This window comes from Xiphophorus hellerii, chromosome 23 (genome assembly GCF_003331165.1).
Source record: "Xiphophorus hellerii strain 12219 chromosome 23, Xiphophorus_hellerii-4.1, whole genome shotgun sequence".
Classification (NCBI taxonomy): Eukaryota; Metazoa; Chordata; class Actinopteri; order Cyprinodontiformes; family Poeciliidae; genus Xiphophorus; species Xiphophorus hellerii.
This window is the reverse complement of record NC_045694.1, coordinates 18,314,799-18,336,036: the sequence shown is the minus strand read 5'-3', so window position 1 is coordinate 18,336,036 and position 21,238 is coordinate 18,314,799. Positions and strand designations below refer to the sequence as shown.

The window sequence follows — 21,238 nt, the reverse complement described above, 5'->3', positions numbered from 1 at the left end:
AACATTTGTATAGAACAACAAGAAGACGGAGCAAAATCTGTCTTACATATTCACTGATTTTCTTTATGTTGCAGTGATGCATTTTATACAGACTGATTAAGGGATATTGAATGTGCTACATATAGGTATTGCTATTCTGTAAGATATATGACGTATTAAATGTGACGAGTGAAAAGTACAAAGCCTTAAATTGCAATGATAGTTTGTGTAGATGGTCTAAATTCTTTAATAGAGTATATTGATATAAGAACAACTCAATAAAACTGCCAAAGCTTTTAAACAAAACCTAAAGCTAAAAGGGGCTGTCTTGTCACTTTCCAAAAGAAAGACCACAAAAGGTATTGCTTTTATGGTGGGGCATTTTAGGTTTTAGTCACTTTGAGGAAAATGTTGGTATAGAGTTCAGGTCTTGGGTAAGAAAGAGTACAGGAATGGTTCAGAGAGCGTGTTTTTTTTGCTTCGTTGTTGTTCCTCTCATTTCTGAAACTCTCCCTCTAATAAGATAGAGACATTGAACTTTACTGTGGGCCCATGGCCCTCAGGCTTCGTACATTTACCAAAGAGGCATAATCACTTCTACTCCTGCAATTTTTGTTAAAGAAAAAGAAAAATAACTGGTAAAATTGTTGTAAAAATATTTAAAAAGGCAACGTCTCTCTACAAAACCTCTCAAAATTAAAAGCCCAATGACAATCAATTCATTTCAGTAGCAAAACTTTTATATATGGGCTTCACTCTCTTCTATGTCAATATTCTGTTAAGTGATATTATAATACTCTAAAATTGGATACAAATTAGACCTCTATATAATGCAGTGGCATCTACGTTGCATGATGGAGAGTGTATGATGCTCTGGGACTTGAGGTTTCTTAAAGCAGCTCAGATACCAGATTAGGAGGGCTCTGTGAGCTGTAGGCTTTGTTTATGTGAAGAAAAACCATTGACCAGAACAATGTAAAAACTCCAAAGTCTAGAACTTCAGTTTTTGAGGAGATCTGTAATAAAACACTTTAAAAAGAGTTGAATATTTAAGACTATGGCTATCCATCCATCAGCTCTACTTTGAGTTGGGTCATTTCTCCTGCTTTATGAGCGATTTCATTCTTTCGGTCATGCTGCATATCTCATGACCAGGAGTAAGGGGCAGGATGTAAACTGTAAAATCCTGAGCTTTGCCATTTGGCCAGGCTCTTTCTTTTCCACAAGAGACTGCAACAGCACCCATATTACTGCAGAAAAACTCCAAACATGCCATCATTCACCTGTTCCACCTGACTGATGGCATGTAAAATGGTCCAGTCACACATTAAATAACACAACCACACAGCCTTTGTATCACTTACAAATTTAGATTCACTCGACCAGCATACCAAGAGTTATTATGGCTCAAAAACGGAAAGTAAAAAACATTACAGGTGAAAAGCTAAACTTCTAGTAATATACCTGAACAAGATCTGGAGGTTTATTTGTTAATTAAAGAGGACGACTTCTACGAGGCTCAGCATGACATTTTAACAACATTAGGCTGAGAGTCAGTCATTTTCTGCAAGGTAGCAAAGCACTACTTCACACCACACGATCTAAAGCAAGCAATAGAAAATCTCTTGATAGATCCACCAAATTCACCTGTGCTGAATACAATATACACAGAAAACTGAATTCTACACACTGCAAACATAATTTATTATTTTTTTATCTTCGACGTCAAAAAGAGCAGCTTTCATTGAATGGAAGTTTTGAGGCAAGACAGTTCTCATTTTTTGATGAAAACCATCTTTTCAAGTGTTAAAGGTGAAAAGTCCCAACTCTTTCATACCTGTCAATCTGAAAAGGTCAGCTCTGTCAGAGGGCGACGCGCATGCAGACCGGATCCCGCTGCTCGTCTAAAGCTGATCCTCTGGCTCCACCATGTGACCACAAAGAAATCACCCCCAGCCTGCAAAAGATGTAACGTGTTAAATATTTAGCCGAAACTGAAGGGAAACATGTCCATTTTCTGTACAGCTCATAAAAAGAAAGAAAGAAAAAACATTAAAGGTCAGGCTCGACGTTTAGCTTAGCATTGTACTATTTGACGTCAAGACAACTGGTGGAGTTTATTTGATTTTTTTTTTTTACAATGAGTATTTTTTTCGTCATATTTTACTCACAAAGTTCGTGCGGTTCGCTTTAGAGGGGCGACAGTACCTGGTTTTAAACGCTTGAATAAAAGTTACATGAAACATTCAAGCATGTTAGCCTGTTCAAACCACGAACATGTCACCATACACCGATAAGCCATCCTACCTCGCAGGTGAAGCGTTTCAAGATGCACAGGTCCTTGTCCCCGTTCAACACACCTCATTCAAATGGTTGATTTACCTCCTCGGTGCAGCCAAGTGCTCCACAGTCCTGCTAATTACCTAATTATTTGACACAGGTGTGTTGAAACAGAGACATCTACAACTTGCTCCCACAGCCTGGATTTGAGGATCCCTGGCCTAGTCCAAGTCTTTACTCCAACTGTGTCAAAACTGGAGAATCCAATCTTATTTACTTCAGCTTTTGATAAAAAGCAAAAAAAAAAAATTAAACCTGTATAGATGTGGGAGAGACATTGTGTCAAAAGAAACAAAATATAGATTCAGGTGGGATTAACTAGAAATGCACACATTTTAAGATTTTTATTTGTAAAATATTTCCGAAGCCATTCATTCCACTTAAAAACTAGGCACAAAATTGTGTTTTGTCGAATAAAACCCAACAAAAGGTTTTGGAAATGTAGGTTTCTCACCTGTGGAATCATGAACAAGTTCATTGGGTTTGAGGACCTGATATTTGAGCATCTACTAAAATGCTTAAAAGACTAAAAATGCAATACTTAAATGTGTATAATGAAAAAAAAAAGTTTCGCAATGAAGGCGTAATGCATCCATTGACAAAATAAGCCTTGGAGGAAACAAAATGAGAATGAAAACAGGCAAGACGAGGACAACAGATATAGAATTTATTCCCAATATCCATTGCAAAGAATAGGAGGTGACACAGCTTGAAACAGATAATACAGAATTTATTTTTCAACCAGAAGTAGGAAAATACATAGATAGGTGTAAAGGAAACAAGCAGAACCTGTAGTCAAAAGAAAAAAAAAGTATAATAAAAGAATAAAACTAGTCCAAAGAGAATAAAAAGGACGGCTAAAGGATACAACAGAAAGCATTGTTTACCATTCAGTTGCAGGTTTAAACAGTATGTGTTGATTTGAAAACAGCTGCCTTGATTTCTCATCTGGGTTAATGGACATTCTACAACATTGTGCAAGTGTTCATCTTTTTTTTTTTTTTCCTTTTTTGCTGGTATTTTATGAATGGTAAACAATAGTTGGTCCAGTGCATAAACACAGTGACACAGATCAATATATGTACTCAGCTGACTACAGATAGACAATCCTGATCATTGAACAACTACCACTAAAATTGGCAAGGAGATGAGCAAATATACAAAATGGGTGATAAAAGAGAGAGGAAGAGTGGGGAAGGGGGGGCAAACGGGTTCAGGTAGGCAAATTTAAGATGCGCAAAACAGTTTTGAAGGATTAAACAGCTACATTTTAAAGATTAAAACAAAATGGCTGAATGTGAAAGTTTCCAGTTATTATTGCCAAGTTTAGCTGATGGAAGGACAAATTAAGTGGGATCAGAGAGAAAACGACTTTGCTTTTCTTACAGCCCTAATTTGCATGAAGATGGAGGTTTTTTTTTTTTTTTTTTTTGTTTTTTTAAATAAGAGAAATGAAAAGGGTTGATTGGTTTAAGAGTTTCCGCTACAACACAACTGTACTACAAGCAGCTTTGGTTTGCACTGTTACAAAAAGATGCAGCCAGCAGACAAAATAACACAAAAACACTAAGCTAAATAAGCCTGAACAAATAAAAAGCTTGCGATGTGATGACCCACTAATGACAAATCCAGCTCTAATTTGACAGATCTTTAGAGGAAACAAGAGAAGTAACAAAGAAATAGATTTGTGAATCAATACTATCACTAGCTAGTTTAACAGACTGAACCACTGTAAAGCACAAGATCAGAATGAGGTGGGACTAGAAGTACGAGGGGGAAAAAAAATAATCACATGACCGGTCTAGCGGCACATCATTTGCCGTACAAACACGTTTTTTATTCTTTTGTATTTTTTTTTAACACCCGTCAAAAAGTATTTGCTAATACTGAACTGCAGCAACTAGTAAGACAGCTCTGCTGCCCTAACCTATGGACACCAGCACTCTCCAGCTAGTGCAGAGACAGCCAAAGTAAAGCTGAAAAGCTAAAAAAAAAAAGAAAAGAAAAAACATCCGTGTGTCGGGTTTTAACTGATAGTTACTTCCTTCTTGCGACGCATCTTCGGAAACGTTCGACCTCTCCAATCAACCCATCAAGTCAACGTGTCGTGATTTTGACAGAGGATTTGGTTTGTGGTGGAAGGGATAAGAAAAGTCAAAGAAGGGTAAAAACAATGCAGCAGATCATCATCATCATCATTGTATAAATCATGATTTACACAAACACCAAAAATTATGTCTTTTTAGAAAGGAAATAAGAAGTACATCTTTTATTCACACTTTTACAAAAAAAAAAAGGACAAAAAAAAAAAGAAGCTACCCTTTAAATCTACTACAATACTAATGCCATTCAGGAAAGAAAAATCAATTTGGGCACATTGATTTTCACCAAAGGAAAGGGAAAAAACGGGAGGAACAAGAGACAGGGACAAAGTTGACACTTCCCATTTTCTTGCTTATTCGACATAAAAAAAGTTCTTGTTGAAGTATAATAAGAGCTGCATTTGAATCGTTTAAGTGCATTTCAAATAATCTCACATTTAACCGATTTCAACTTGTTTTTGAGATGGAACAAATCTGATTAACAGAAACTTGACAGGCTGGCCGTTTTGACAAACAGCAGGAATAAAAAGAACAATGGGCTCTTCCACCCTTTCCAATGCAAAGGCAAGAGACAGGGGTGGTCCACAAATGGCACTATAGCTGCAATGACAATTGTAGAAAATCTATACAAAAAAAGTGGGGCAAGGGATGTTAAAAAAATTGAGAAGAGTAGCAGAAAAAGTCTGAGGTTAGATGGTTTATGGTGGTGGTGATGGATAAAAGCTCAGGGCTAATTTGCGGCCAGGAAGGGAGATAGGAGGGATCAGGTAATCTGGGGGCAAAAAAAACCAACAAAAAAAACAATCTGAGTGAATTTATAAAGACGACCCCGCTCATGTTCCGTACAGTGGAGGAGAGGAGGGTAGGGTGAAGAAAGCATACCTGATTACCAGAGAGCTCAATGAATAGGAAGAATATACACATCATCATTACATTGTCACATCTCATAAAAAAAATGAAATAAACGTTAACAAAAAAAAAAAAGGACATAAAATCTTCACAAATGTCTCAACAGTATTTAAAAATAAAAGGAGAGGAGGCTGCTCGAGCGTTCGTCGCATGTAAATAGTGCAAGACAACATCAACTGCTACAGTGAGTACGGGGCGTACGCACGGGACTTCTCCGTGTTGTGTCGTTTACACTTCGCTTTGGAGCCAGATGAACAGATGCGAATCGGTGCTGCGTGTCGTTTCGTCCAAACCGTCGGCAGCAGCCTGGTTCGTTGGCTTTGTTAATAGGCAGAAAGCAACAGGTAAAAAAAAAAAAAATTGACTCTGTCTATTTACATCAAAGCAAATCAGCCAAAACAATACTGATGCGTTACAGTTAAATCTCTTGGGAGTGCAAAGAAGTGACAGCGAACGCGGCGAGCAGCCTCCTCTTACGTCTTTTGTACAAGCTGGTAATATTAATTCATCTCAACATTAACTGGATAAAAATTTAGCCATAGTTTACAATACAATCTTCTTTTTTTTCTTAATCTGACCATAATTTACTCTTCGTACAAAAAATGCCAGAAAACAGGTCTTTTTGTGGTTCATATACAATCATGTAAAGACTGAGTCTAGGTTTCTATTCTGTACAAACACTCGTGAAAAATCACTGCTTCTATGTGTGAACGTATGGCTGGGGGTGGGGGGAGGAGTCACTACTGGCCTTGGAGACAGTGCTACACATCTGCCTGAAAATTACCTGTGTATGGGTGTGTGTGTGTGTGTGTGTATGTTCGATCTTGCATGAGTGAAGTTGGAGGTCATCTCCTGATAGAGAGAGGAATGCTGGTTTTACTCTTCAGCCATTTTTCGCTCTCTGGGAAAACGCAAATGACGTCAATGAAAAGGTTTGTGAAAGCCCCCCTACCTCCCATCGCTTAACCGGTCGACCTAGCTCCCTCGCTCGTTGCTCTAAAAAAGGTGATTCTTGGGCCACATGAGCTCCTAAGCACATGACTAGCATAACAACTATACAAGCCGGGGTGAAACTGTCTGCAAACAGGATGGTAGCTGCTCTCAGTTTCTCACTTTTTCTCCGAACTGCCGATGTCACATAATTCCGCTTCTTATGCACCAGGACCAGGGGTCAGAGGTGTGGACTATCTTGTAGCACCGCGGGAGGCCGTGACCACACAAAAAGGCCTGAGCACCACAGAATGACAGCAGGAAAGATCCCCTCGGATCAGCTGCGGCGCATCCGCTTGCTGGGATGCTTAGCTAGTCATGAAAAGTTGCATTCTACCCGAAGCCCAAATGTGCGTATCTTGGAGAGACCGAGAATCTACGCCGGCTGCCCAGAGTACAGATGGATAGCGAGCATGAGCCAAACATGGAGGGACTGAGACAGACAAGTCTGCTGTCTTTGCTGGTTTTAGATTTATACAGGGACAGACAGACAGCTCTGCAGCTTCTCAGCTAAATGTCACCCACCCAGCCGCTTTTAAGCTTCCCCATTAAAACCACACAGAGCCTCATGTGATGAATCTGAATGAGCTACCATCCCCTCTAGCCTGAAAGACAGAAAAATAAAAAGTATGCAGGGGTGGGGGTTTGTGAACCAGATGAGAAGAGGGAGTCCAAAACACGTGATACATAAACAGGACTGAACCAAGCAGTTAAAAAAGGACATAAAAAGAAAAAGAAAAAAATCAGAAAGAATAAAAGAAAAATATAGAATATCTATAACATTTTATACGAAATCCCTGTCAGCCAGACCTCACTGTACGAATATTTTACAGGTTGCGTTGTTTTTCGGTCTTCCTCCTCCAGAGGTGGCGGAGGTAAGAGCTGGTAGAGGGGGAAGCTGTGGTCGCAGCTCCCCCTGGTGGCATGGCAGGGTCTCACTACCTGCGTGCAGGCAAGTGCAGCCCATTGACCTGGGAGGGCACATTGGGCAGGAGCAACTCCAGCTGAGCATAGAGGGAGAAGTGGTCAGAGGGGATGTGGGGGTGTGGGCAGCCGCTGACATTGTTCTCTACGAGCCAGTGAGGGTCCAGGGGGCCCAAGATGCCCAACACGTTCAGATGAGGCTTGGAGTAGAAAATATAGTCGATGACACCCTATGAGACAGAAGGATTATAGTGAGCAAATAAAACGCTTTGGGCTGCTCCAGAGTAATATAAATAAACTCACCTGCGGGAATTAACATCAATTTGTTTTACTTTTTCTCAGGAATTTCAACCATTTTTTCCATTTAAAGTGGAGGGCAACTCTAATGAATTTTAAAAACCAGAATGTACACCAGATTTTCTCTAACCCAAACAGGTTTGAAATTACACATACAGCCTGAAATACAGACAAAAATTGTCATTTCTCAGCAAGATACAAACAAACACTTTTTGTAGCCACCATCAAGCCTCTGGCATATTTGTTGCAGCATATTTAATGACTCCTAACGGCAAAAATGGTACCCGATTCTTGGTTTTAAAGAAAAAGGTAAAAGATTAAAGACAAGGGTAAAAAAAAGGACAAATTTGTGTTTTATTTATCTAGTTACCTTAAAGTCGAAGGTGTAATTGGTGTAAGGCATTAGGCCGTTCTCATAGGCGCTCTTGAGCTTGAAGCCGTGGGTGATCCTGCCATTAGAAGTGCTGTTCTTGCCGTTGCAGTTGAATTTGGTCAGGCTGTCGCTATAGCGAAGCTCCTTGAAATCCTTGTGGGTGCAGTCCACTCCGCCTGTACTCAGGTACTCGACTACACCTGAGGAAAAAACATGACACATAAACTGACACATTTCCCACTGTGCTAGTCTGTTATTTAAATAAAAAATAATAATAATTTCCATGATAATTTCTTGAATTTTCAATGATCAGGAACGTTTTCTTTTAAATCTTTGTTTGTTGTTTGTGTTTCCAACGACATACAAACTTATATGTTCACGTAAATTATCTCTACTGACTCCTTGGCTCGTCCCTCCTTAAACTACTGCTGTCGTTTCCTGACCTTAAACCTGTACATGTCCTGGATGGAGGGAAAATCAGCCCTGATGATCCACTCTGCTTGTTCTTTTTATCTTGAAAAGAGGAGGTTCCCTACAAGCAGTTTGAGTTGGCTATACTTTCGTTTATCTGCATTTCTAATTTCTAACCTAATCTGTCTTAACCCTGGTTTATGCAGTGTAAATAGAGCAAATGTCCCCAGAAGCCATCTTTATTTTGAAAAGTTTACCACAGTTAAAAGAAAACATAGCTTACCTCTTCCAGAAATACAATACCAAATATATATTTCTTACAAGTTGAGTATAAATTGTTTTGTTTAAAACAGAAAACAATAATGGATTGAATGGAATTCATACATAATATAATAATTATATTATATTATATATAATGGAAGTTTTTAGTCCAGCAAATGTTTCCTTTTAGTTATTCTGCTTGGTCTAACCAGACCTCTAGACTGACTTCTTGCACTGGGGTCTTTTTTTTTTTCTTAGGAGCACCAGAACAAACACGAGATGCACCCAAATCTTCAACTGCATCAAATTTAACTTCAAAGTTTTATATATATATATATTTTTGTTATTACTGTCCATAAAGGTAATATTGATTCATAAATGATTTATTACCTAGTAAACATAAAGATATTTTTTTGAATCAGAATTGCACAAGACTGGATATCATCAAAATAAAATAAATTAAAATTTAAAGGTAGAAACAGAAGAAAATCTAAATGAGTCCAAATGTTTCAACACTCCTGAAAAGCTCATGAACATATCAAACGGAACATCTTGCTACCGTCAAGCCATTTTTAGGTGAAAGAATTATGCCAGACTTAGTAAACTTAGTAAAGAGAAGTTCTTCTGCAATATTGTGGGCAATGTTAAACTTTATTATCATTCCTCCCTGCTGGTCTGCTGCTGCCTGCAGCTTAAAGGGGAAAACATGGGGAGGGCGATGCATGTAATGCGTTTTATAGATGCTTTGTGCTTTTTCAGCGTTTTAATCCAAAACTGTGTTTATGACTGGTTCATTAACATACAATTTGATAAATTGTGAATGCAGACATGGGGTTAAGTGCATTCACTCATGGGTGGCACTCACACCCTTGAGAAGGTGCAAGCGCCAGAACACATTTTGAGTGAGCGAGCGTAAAAATTTGTAAGCAAGCACCACAAATTATTGCTTGCTTGAAATATATACATCAATCTCACTGCGCGCTCTGAATGGTGGCACAAATACAAAGCCATAATTAGCAGCGCAATATGGCGATACCAGAAAGAAAAGGCAGTTTTTGAATGAAAGCTGTGGGATCTTACGCCGATCAATTAAGACACCCACATCCCCATAATTATAATGGTCATATAAAACTGTTGCTCTCGCCTACTTACCAGAGTCAGGTAAGGAGTTGAGGTCAGCACACAGCACCAGTGGAATGGCATTGGTCTCACCAGAGGTGGACAGCTTGAAGCTGCGTGTTGCCTTGTCCACGATATTCTTCACCTCTGACAGGAACATCATGGTCTGGACCAACTTGACATCCGAGTACTCGGGATCCCAGTGCATGTGGGCGTTTGCCACCAGCAGGAGCTGCTTGTCCAGGCCGTGGAGTGACTTACCAGCTAAAAAGATCAATCACGAGCATATTTACAACATGTTCTTATAACAGAAAATACATTTATGCATCATAGGCCTCTTTAAACTACAATAATTTGAGTTATAGACAAAAGCCACATAAGGATCAATAGTAAAAGCAAATCTAAGACATAGGAGGTCAAAATATGCAAGAATTCAAATAATAAAGATGAGGGGGAAAAAAACAAAACTACTCACAAGACATTTCCATCATCTCTTTGCGGACTTCAAGCAATACAGCTACTCCGATGTTGTCCTTGGTCATCACCCTGTTCAGCATCGCCTCTGAGCCCTCGGAGTTAGCCATGGCCAGCTGGTTGAACTCCACTGTGTGCTTCTGCACAGCGCTGAATCTAGAGCAAAAGGAAGAAATAAAAATATTTTGAAGGCAATTGGAAGAATAAATGTTTTTAAAATCCAAGTACATCTCTTACGGTATGTTGTAAAAGGATGCAATTCAGGTCATTGACAAAGAAAAAATATTAAAATTTAAACTATGCTTTAAATGGGAGCTCAAAATGATTCATGAGGGCTTTTTTCTCCAAATACTTTTGAACATGTTTTGAAAGGAGAAAAGCCTTTGGTTGGCTCTCAATGGATTAATTACTTCTTAACGAACAAGATTTTTAAAATGTGTCAAGTATCAAAATAAGATATAAATAGAGCTCTTTGTGCTCTTCAAGCTCAGGTATTGGCAGCAGCAGAGTAGAAAAAGATACAGAAACGACTGCTGATGAGCCAGGAAAAAATAAATAAATTTAATGATGCTTTTCTTTTTAAAGCTGTTGAATGCTAATATGTTTGTTTAACACCAGAGTTGGGTAGAGAAGCCAAAAGATTGTACTGAAGTACGAGTGGCACAGCTGTTTGAAACTTTTTACTCAAGTAAAAGTAAAAAGTTTCAATTCAAGAAATTACTCAAGAGGAAAAAAGTATTTGGTATAAGGTGCTGCTTAAATTCTGAATAACTGATAAGAACGTCTGACTTAACATTTAAAAATTATGTCAGACAGACAAACAGCATAAAATTAACGTGCAAGCTTTGATATTTTGAAGACAAATTAAATTTTTTTTATACAATTGTGAAGTACTGTGTAGTAAAACTACTCTTGCAATTATTTTCTTCCCAAAAACTTGCTCAAGTGAATGTAAAGTAATGTAACTGCTCACCTGTGCTGCCCATATGTATGCAGTTAATATGTCGACTTTATGCAGAAGCTCAAATTATTTTTACTTCATCTTGCTTACAAAATTACATTTAATAATTGTGAACTCACTGTGAATGCCTAAATTAATTAACTTTTAACAAGACAAATGCCTAGCGACGCTCCTGCAGGCGCCGTTACTACGCGGTGAGTCTGTCCACTAAACCAGGCTGTTCCAAAGCGGGATGAGCAGGAATCACAAAAATGATCGGAGCGCCTTTATTTCTTACCCTGATTTCTATAAACATGGCTTAAATTAAAGCTGAGAAAATTGCTGATGTTTGTAAGTATTCTCCCTTGATATAAATCTACAAACAGTTTGGTTTCCATCAAGATACAAGAGAGGACTAAGCAAATTCCTCCATCCTATTTAATGATTATGTTCAAACAAAGGAGGCAATTAGTTCAGTTTTTGTCATTTATTAAGGTTTAAAAATTACAGCAGCTGCAGAACGTCACAGCAATGGGACAATAAGCTGCTAAAAAGTTGTAAAACAACTTCAAACCATTTATATTCTGCTATTCCTTGCTTAGTGTCGGTACGCAAACCCATTGATATGACAACCGCCACAACATCTTCGTTAACCCGCAGAGCAGAGAGTAATATTTTGACTGTAGCTAACTTCCTGCTTTTGAAACTGTCTCTAGTCAGGTTGCATTCAGACAGGTTTTCTACTGGTTTTAGGGTCCACTTCAACAGGACCGAGACCTAGGTTTTTAGGCGGATCAGAGTTCGGTTTTTAAGTCCGTTTTGGAATTCAAGTTTGCATTCAGACCTCCCCAAAAACTCAGACTTTCTAGACAAACTGATTAGAGTTTGATTCAGGACTCTAATCCTATGGTTGGTCTGAATACACCCTTAATGTTTAACACAAATATTTTCTCCTCTGTAGTTGTGTTGTGACTGAACCAGGACTTATTTTTGTTAATTTCTTCTTTGGTTTAATCATATTTACATTTGGAAGTTTTATGTTGTTTTATTTATTAGCACAAATATAATGAGCTTAATTAGACTTATACTTGTTTTCCCAGATATGGCACCACGCATGTACAGTACAGACACACAGTTGTGTCCAAACTTTTGGTCTGTACTGTATGTAATTCATAACTTGAAAACCTGTTGACATTTCATTCCAAATGGTGTCAGAATGCCAAGACTAAAGGTATAAAAAAATAACTCAAGTTGAAAAGAAAAATGCAGATTTTTTTTTCTTCTCAAAAAGAAATAAATCTATTGTTCCATAGATTTCTTTAAATATTCTGACAGCCCAAGTTCTGGGCTGAAAAAAGATTGAATCCTTTTTTTTTTCAATCTATATTTCCAGCACCTTACAGGAATAATGTTGGCATTACTTACTTTTCTGTTTTGAAGAAGATTGCACATCCGTCCACATGTTTACGATCCGACTCGGACATCGTTCTAGCTCGTGACTTTGGACTGAAGAGCCCGTCGTATCCCTGCTCTTTCAACTCTGGCAAGAAGAAATTGAAGTACTGCTCCGTTTCCACTTCCTGCAAATTAACAAGATAAAATAAATTGCTAATAGGATGGTGCACATTTCTGAAACACCAAACAAATCCATCTGTTTATTAAATGTTAGCTGCAGCATGTTTTACTGAGATATTGCTATATATTGAAACATGTTAAAAAGTTATTCAACAACTGTCAACAAATGTGAACAATATATTTGTAGTGAAATTACATTATTTAAGGCAGAAAATTATCTAGCTCTTGCAAAGTGTTATGATGGCAATGGAGCAGAGACACCAATATCTGGGGAAAAATAATTAAGGCATATCCTCCATTTAACAATTCTTCAGATTTACTTTGGGACAACAATGTTTTAATTTTACAATTTTGTTTTGCTATTTGGAAACAAAAAAAGAATACTGCTGTGTTGTACAGACTGTGCATATACTTTATTGCATAAATGTGAATAACTTTGTAATCCCTTTGACTATTTAGTGTATTCCAAGTTTGAGCTCCTATATAAAGAAACAGCTAGGCGATTTCTCCCTCTCTTTGTGGTTAATAATTATAATCTCAAATAGATCTCATGTAAGTTTAAACACCTGATTGTGTGTGTTTTATAGTTCTTAGAAAAAGGAACCACAACCTGGGCAACATGACTATGTTAGTTTGTGGATTATTACAATGCGTCCATAATCTGCTGCAGCAGAAACATCATAGGATTGTCTGGAGGTCAAATTCTATTCATTGTAGTTCTAAACTCTCGCTCTGACCTCAGTTTGACTTCTCCTTTTTCCTTCAGCTTCATGAAATAACTTGTGATACGGGGAAGAATTTGCTACTCATCTTCATAATTACGCTGAAGACAAAATCCTACTAACTAACTAGGATTTAGTTAGTATTAACATAAAATGAAATGCATAAAAACCATATTTAGTTATGACACTAGTAAAAGCTTCTGATTTTTTGATTGCCCATTAAACACATTGTCTCAAACAGAAGCAGAAGACAGTGCTTAAACTAAGGTGGGGAAATTTCACCACCCAAAAGAGCATGAACTGTTAAATCTCACTAAACTACACAAAGAAAACGTCTAAAGTGTTTTTTTCATTTTATTCTCACTGCAGGCAGAAGAAACAGCAGTCAACGTTAGCTAAAAGGCAGCTGTAGTGTTTAGTAGAGTTGTGCAAAAACACTGATATATAACAACCCTGATTTTGTTGAAGATGATGTGAAAGACTAATGAGGTCACAGAAGATCATTACACTATGATCCAGCTGCTAATGACGTTTCTAAAAGTTACTGATTTGATAGATTTAGCTCACAGACCCTTTTTGTTCATTTCCTGGTAGATGAATGTACAAAGTAATAGGTGCTGTGTGTTTATTTCAGAAATTGTACCTACCTATATTTATGAAATATAACAACTAGATTTTTCTGTGATCGTATACATTAAACCTTAAAAATGAACAGGGTGTAATTTTTTTTCCAATCTTTTACAAGTTCTGTAGCAACAATTCATCTCCCCAGGTCACTGATATGCTCTACTGCCTAAGACGGTGGTTGGGTGGAGTCCATCCCAGCAGACACAAAGAACAAGATTAACGGTGCATAAAGGTCCATTACATGAGTCCCACGGAAGTTTATATACTTTTCACAAACTTGAGTAGATATTTACAATAAGCAAATATTTGCTTATTTACATTATTACATTTGCATGTAATAATGTTGCACGCAAATGTCTGGACCAGGAAACCACCTAAAATCTGCAGAGAAAGGTCAGAGCCAACCAGCAAACCTGAATGCAGCTTTTTCAAACTCAGAGAACAATATTAAACCCCAGTTGACATTGGCAGATGGAAACAGAAAACTACATGCAGCATTTACATATCCTAATCAAGTGGCTGCTTATGGAACATAATTAAGCTATAATTACAACAATTCAAAACCGTCTGGGTACAGAAGGAATATGGCTCTTTATAAACCCCAAAGAATCTGGGAAATTTACAGCAGGAACCGTCACCTAACAGAGTGGTGAGGAGTAAAAATCTTTATCCCATGAAAAAAGCCAAAAAGTCATCAGAAATCACACAAAGAAAAGTTTTAGTAAAGTGTCTCAAACTGAATGCTAACTTAAATTTTTATGCTGATATTATGTGAAGATTCATCACTTAACACAATAATTAAACATTGAAATTGCACAATATCATTCAAGTTTGCTTTGAAAAACGTTCAATAGTTTTTAGTTAAAAACCTTCACAGTTTTGTAATCAATAAAACTCAAACTTTATTCAAACTAATATGATCCACAACAAAAATATGTACTTTCAAACAAAGAAGTTTCAACCAGTGGGTAAAAAGGCATATACTGCCATAACTACCTTTACTTACAATAAGTAAAATGTTTACTTTCATTAGATTTCTTAACTTCATTAGAACTCATTACCAACAACAAAGTCACTGTATGAATATCACACGATCTACTGGAAATTAGTGGGACACATAAGTGACACTTTAATACTAACGTCAAGCTAGTGCCTGGATGGATCGTCTTTGCTTTCAAAACTGCCTCAACCCTTCATGCCATAAATTCAACGTGTCAGAAATATTCCTATATTTTGATCCGTACCAACATGACAGAATTACAGATCCTGCAGATTTGTTGGCTGAATATTCATAAAACTAATTTCCCTTTCCACCACAACTTAATTTATCGTTCAACATACATAAATTAAACAAAGAACTGCTTGCAGAGGCATACCTAATAAAGTGTCAGGTGAGTTTGGAATGATTTACTGGAAAAGCTTATTTTTAAGCAGATTGTTTGAACATTAAACAAAGAAAAGGGTTTTGGGTACATTCATTTTTCGAGTTATTCCAGTCAGGTATTAATCATCAAGCAACACAGCTTTCTAAATAACTGAGTGAAAATATTTTCTCTCATTCTAACAACAATGATTGATCTATTCATTCCCTACTGTCTAGTTCCATTAAATCCAGAGGGTTATTGTAAAAATATATTTTACAATAGAGAGGTACACTATCTGACTTGTATGTGATGTTTTGCTAAGGGTGTTATTTTGAGCAGCAACTCTTGCATAAGGCACCACATCATGGGGAGTGTTAGTGTAATCATGTGATGTAGGGGCAAAATTGTATCTTTTCACAAAAAGATGTTTTTAAAAACTTTTTGGTATTAATTTAATGAACAAAACAAACAACTTTCTGAACTTTAAGTATCCTTTAATTTTTCTTACCTGCAAACTGATGATGTCTGCGTTGCAGCCTAAGGATTTCCTGCATGATAGATTTCTTCCTGTACTCCCAGTTCAGAGCCCAGGAGGGGCAGTAGCCGTACAGCTGTCGTGTGGCATACTTATCGCACAGAACATTGTAACACATAACTGAGAACAGTGCTATGAAAGGGAAACAGAAACCAAAAGAAATGCACTTAGTTGAACAGAAATGAGTCAAGTCCTCATATGTTGCTGATTTATACAGAAAAGAAGAAACCCTCTGTAGCTTTAAATTCTGCCATAAAACAGAGTTGCTCAATTTAGCCAGAAAATGTTAAATATTAGTATGATAATGTCTTACTATAAGGAATTTGAAAAATTGACTTTGTTATTTTGTTTGTTTAAAATGAAATATATAAGTAAAACTCTTAACATTCACTTTGACATTTATATATCAGCCTTATTTTTGTGATACATTTTCAACAGCAACAAACTATCAAGGTCCACAGATGAAAATAACCTGATTTTGCATCAACATGTATAAAATGTAAGAAAGGGGAAAAAACAAAAACAGTAATAAAATGAAACAAAGGAAAAAAAAAACCATTTCTAACATTTGTTTAAAGTTACGGTGTGTGTACATCAGCCTTACTTGCTGGACGTGTTCGGTCTGGTTCCTGGAGCGAGATCCATGACCTGGCTGGTGGCTGCTCTGTTGGTACTGTTGAAAAGAAGAAAAACAGGTCAATATAAAAAAGTTGAAGTGTTTAAATTTTGCTTTTGAATGCATAAATTTGACATATTTTTTATGCACATAATATCACAAAAGAAAACCAAAAACACACTCTTGGCTCCAGTCTCGGGTTAGCAGAGGATGCTAAGTACTCACTGCGCTTAATAGCCCCTGCCAGATTGTCTAACAAGTAGCTGAGCAGTCTCCGTGTGCCATCAGGTTCCTGATAGAGGCTCATAATTTCTTGTGCAAGTGGGTTTCCTGGAAAGGAAGAGATAATCAGCCTGTATCAAGTACCAAAAAAACAACATGATTTAAGGCTTAAAAAAAAATATTTTTTTAAAAAAACTTGTGCAAGCCACTTACCTTTTAACCCCAGTGTCTGTAACTGAAAAAGTTTTCCCAATTCAAACGGGAGAACTCGCAACTGGTTGTTATTTAAAAGCAATTCCCTGCAGAGGACAAATAAGATATGTATATATAAAAAAAAAAAAAAACATTATCTTGGAAACAGTTTACCACACTCCCTGTGTTAAGATTTGGACCAAAACCTTCATACTTCTCAGCATTTATGTAATTAAATAATAAACAGAGTCCAAATGCACAGGCAACTTGTGGTGGCTGCCCTCTTTATCTCTGCACTAATTGCATTATGTAACCTGGCATCACTGACCTGAGAGACACCATGTTGCCGAGCTCTGCCGGCAGGCTCCTGATCTTGTTGGATGAGAGATCCAGGTACACCAGGTTGTGTAGTTTGGCAATGTCTGGCGGGATGCGTGACAGAGAGTTGTCACTGAGGTGCAGGGCAGTGAGGTGGGTGAGAGACCACAGGGCGGTGCTGAGACTCCTTACTCGGCCTGAAGAAAAAACAAAAAGCAAAGACAAAAATGTAAATGCATTTACTGTGTCTTAAATCTTGTTTGGACACAATTATACATTTTTCAACTGTAGCTAAAAATGAAAAAAAAGGAGGAACTTAACTTCATAATTTAAGATTACTATAATAAAAATAATGAAAAAAAAACACTATAAATATTCTAAGACACTCCACAAAACAAGCAGATCCAAGTTGTGTCTTAGATTAAATTGTAAATAACCCACTTCTCATTGTCCTCTTCTGACCTACCAATCAACCTACAAATTGATGTTGGATATTGGCAGATGTGACTCAATCATTATAGAGCACCTAAAAAAATTAAGCAATTATTTTTTTTTTGCAATGAGGCCATACTTCCACAGTAAATAAGTAATGTTTGCTAAAACAAGCATCTGGACATTTATTACACTAAGATTTAAGTTGAGATCTTTGGGAACACTGTAATGGTCCATGGTGGTATCATCTGCACAAGCAGGTTTTGCAGGTTAAACCTAAAGGCCAGATGCTGGACTTCGAAACATTGAATCAGAAGGATAATACAACATTTGGAGAAATGGTTTTGCTCCCCGGTCTTTAAAAACAGACACATATGCAGTAAAGCTAACTTTTCTGTTTACACACAAACTCAGACTCACACAGAAAAATTGGTTATGAAACAAGTTTTTGTAGCGTAACTACCATTATAAATATTTACCATAACAACCCACCTCCCCCAAAATAATAATAAAAAAATCTCCTGAGCAATCTCTTGGTAAGAGTTTTCATCAATATGGAGTTTTGTGTCAGATAAAGAACCAGAGCAGATGGCACTCAATACCTCTACAAAAGACACACAGGCAGACGTTGAAATTTAAATATTTTTCTTATTCTGAACTGCCACATAATCTTATATGCCACATATCTTATAATCTTATATGCTTTCTTATATGCCACATAATCATTTTTACGACAATAATGCAGCATATGGGAAAGCAAAGACCATCAATCATATAACCAGCAAACAGCCCAGATCTCATTCTCCTTTAGGACTTTTTGGTGAAAATCGAAGGTAAAGGGGATTACAAGACTCCATCTGAGAATGCTGGAACATGACTGATGAAAAATCATTTCATCAGTGAATTTCAAGCGTTTATGGTTCAGAACTTGACTTTTTCCCCTAAAGATCAAATGATCACGTTATTTACCTTCTTGATTAAAAAAAAAATTCCTATACTTTTTTTTCCAAACTATTAAAAGAGTTTTGTGTTGCATTTGTTTTTACAGCAATAAATTAAAACTCACTGAACAGCCTCCAGCAGCAACAATTCTGTATTATTTTCATAATGTAAAATAAGCAATAAAATCATAACATTTTATGTTGACATATTAATGGAAAACATTTTAGTATGACAACGATTGGGGTTTATTTATACATGTTTTATTGATTACAAAACATATATAAATAACATCAGTGAGTACATAGCTGGCTTTTGCCCTCTAATGCGTTCATCGAGGATTATGGTACCAGCTGTGACTTCTACTGAAAAACGTTTTATTGGCTAATTTGGTTTGAAGTTTTGAGATTTCCTGATGATAACAGGAACAAATTCTGTATTTCGCTCATGATTTTTTTGTAAGTTTTGGTTTGGCAAAATTGTGTTCAAATTTACGTAAATGGAATGGAATGTATTAAAGCAACTTCTGTGTGCGCCAGGTAATGTTTTCAGTTACCTTAATAAGAAAAAATAAAACTGATTTGAGATATTAGTTCATTAATTTGATGGTATTGGACAGATGTTCAATGCCATCCATAAATGGACATAATTTAGACAATGTTAGGATTAATTAAACTGTTTACATTGAATACACACTGAATAGCTTTTTGTATATTGCAGAATATTCTGTTGCTTTTGATCAAAAGAAGAAAATATTGTGCAGTAACAAATATGAATTTTATGTTGAATAATGGGGCTATTACATCTGAGCTCACCTTAGATCCTCTAAAGTAAATGGGACATAAACAATCACAATTTTACTTTTCATATTGTGTGGCTATCAAAATGTTTCATCACACATTCCTGGAATTATGTTGTGTATTTAAATCTTCTTAGTCATAATCCTTTGTTTTGACATAAGTGTTGAAAATACAGCCAAGAAATCAACTGACAAAAAAATGATTTGCTAATGACATGCACAATACATTTAACTGAGAAACAATTAAAACCCTCAGTCTTAAAGGTTGCAGACAGAATAAAGGTTTTCCAGTCGGAAGCATGAAACAATCACAGCAAGATTCTCTGCATTTCCTACAGAAGAAGACACTTACCACTAATTTCCAGCTCAGCCCAGTATGACTTCTTCCCATTTGCTGCCTCCTCGCTAGACATAATTGTGTACATCCGCCTGGGATCCGGCGGGTCATATTTTTCCTTGGGCATTCCTATAACACTACAGAAATCGTGTGTAATAAAGCTGTCAGTGGTAAATATAAAAAGTCCGTCAATATGCAATAAATTGCAAGACATAGCCTATCGTTTTGGCCTGAAACTATAGTTCAGTAACCCCCATCTACAGGATGATGTGGCTGTCAATTTTATTATTCAACAAATCTGCAGACAAATGTCAACACTTATTAAAACCGTTCAAAAATGTTATCTAGATCGTGATCTAGCTGTGCATCAGAAGCAATAATAATAATAAGTAAAACGTGCCACAGATTGCTAGAAAGACTGATTTCTTTGTTGTTACATAAGTTAAAAACGGAACACCTAGAGAATACATTATAGAATCTTCCCGCCAGATTTAGAAAAACGGCAATTTTACAACAAAACGAGGTTTTGTTCTGGATAAAATAAAAAAAGCTCGACAGCTATAAAGCCAAGATAAACAACGCTACTCTCACCGATTGTTCCCCTCGGTGACGCTAACTGATTAGCCTAGCTTAACCTAAATTGGCAGCTATCGGACTACATAACAAAGCCAGATCCCCAACTACCTCGCAGACTAGCAATCTGGTGAAAAGGCCAACTTGAATTAGTATTAAATCTCAGTTACCATAGTCCGAAGCCCTTTCGAAAAACGTCAAAAATAATATGCTGGATAAATGTGAAAATATAGTGTGCACTTGTTGTTTACATAATGGCAAAGCACTGAATTGCGCATAAACACAAGGCCACGAATACACGCAAAACACCACTTTCGCCTATTTTTCTTTCAAAAACAATAATTGCTAATAAATGAAAGAAGAAAAAAAAACACCTGCGCTCTTAAAACAGGCCCGAAACGATTAACTTGCAAGCAACTGCGGGCTATTTAGCTTAGCCTGGCTAGCCTACAAGCTAAAAGCTAACACCTCAATTATTTGAAGCTGACCGAGTTCCTATTGAAATACTTTGGTACACGAAGGGAGAGCTGTGTACATTAAAGACAAAGATGTGTGACGCGATGAGAAAGAATATCTTTACATGAATACGAGTACAACACAGAGGGTTTCATTTTACCTGCAAGAGCATACCAAATCGCGAGGACGACTGCGTGTTCTCTTTTGTTTTCTAGCTACTTCTTCCCCGTTTCCGCTGCTGTATCATGGCGACTGTAAGGATTTTTTTTTTTCTCTCGCTCGATAACAGCGCTGCATCCTATTGGCTGCCGTCTAGAAGGTCCAACCAGCTGTTGAACCACAATAAATAGCAACCTATGCTTTTAGATTGGTGGACCATTTTGTGATGGATAGACAAACACAGAGATGTGCA

The 21,238-nt window shown here is 37.0% G+C and overlaps 1 protein-coding gene across 1 annotated transcript; it reads right to left on the bottom strand.

The window, feature by feature from the left end:
• Window positions 1-2,971: 2,971 nt before the first annotated feature.
• On the bottom strand, window positions 2,972-21,094 carry LOC116714155 (CCR4-NOT transcription complex subunit 6-like). Its single transcript, XM_032554504.1, is given in 13 exon segments — window positions 2,972-7,474; window positions 7,912-8,114; window positions 9,739-9,969; window positions 10,181-10,335; window positions 12,545-12,699; window positions 15,916-15,948; window positions 15,950-16,074; window positions 16,547-16,615; window positions 16,784-16,888; window positions 16,994-17,079; window positions 17,301-17,487; window positions 19,813-19,934; window positions 20,987-21,094. Coding segments are annotated over 12 exon segments (1,677 nt in total). The 5' UTR covers window positions 19,925-19,934; window positions 20,987-21,094; the 3' UTR covers window positions 2,972-7,258.
• Between the last annotated feature and the right edge of the window lie 144 nt (window positions 21,095-21,238).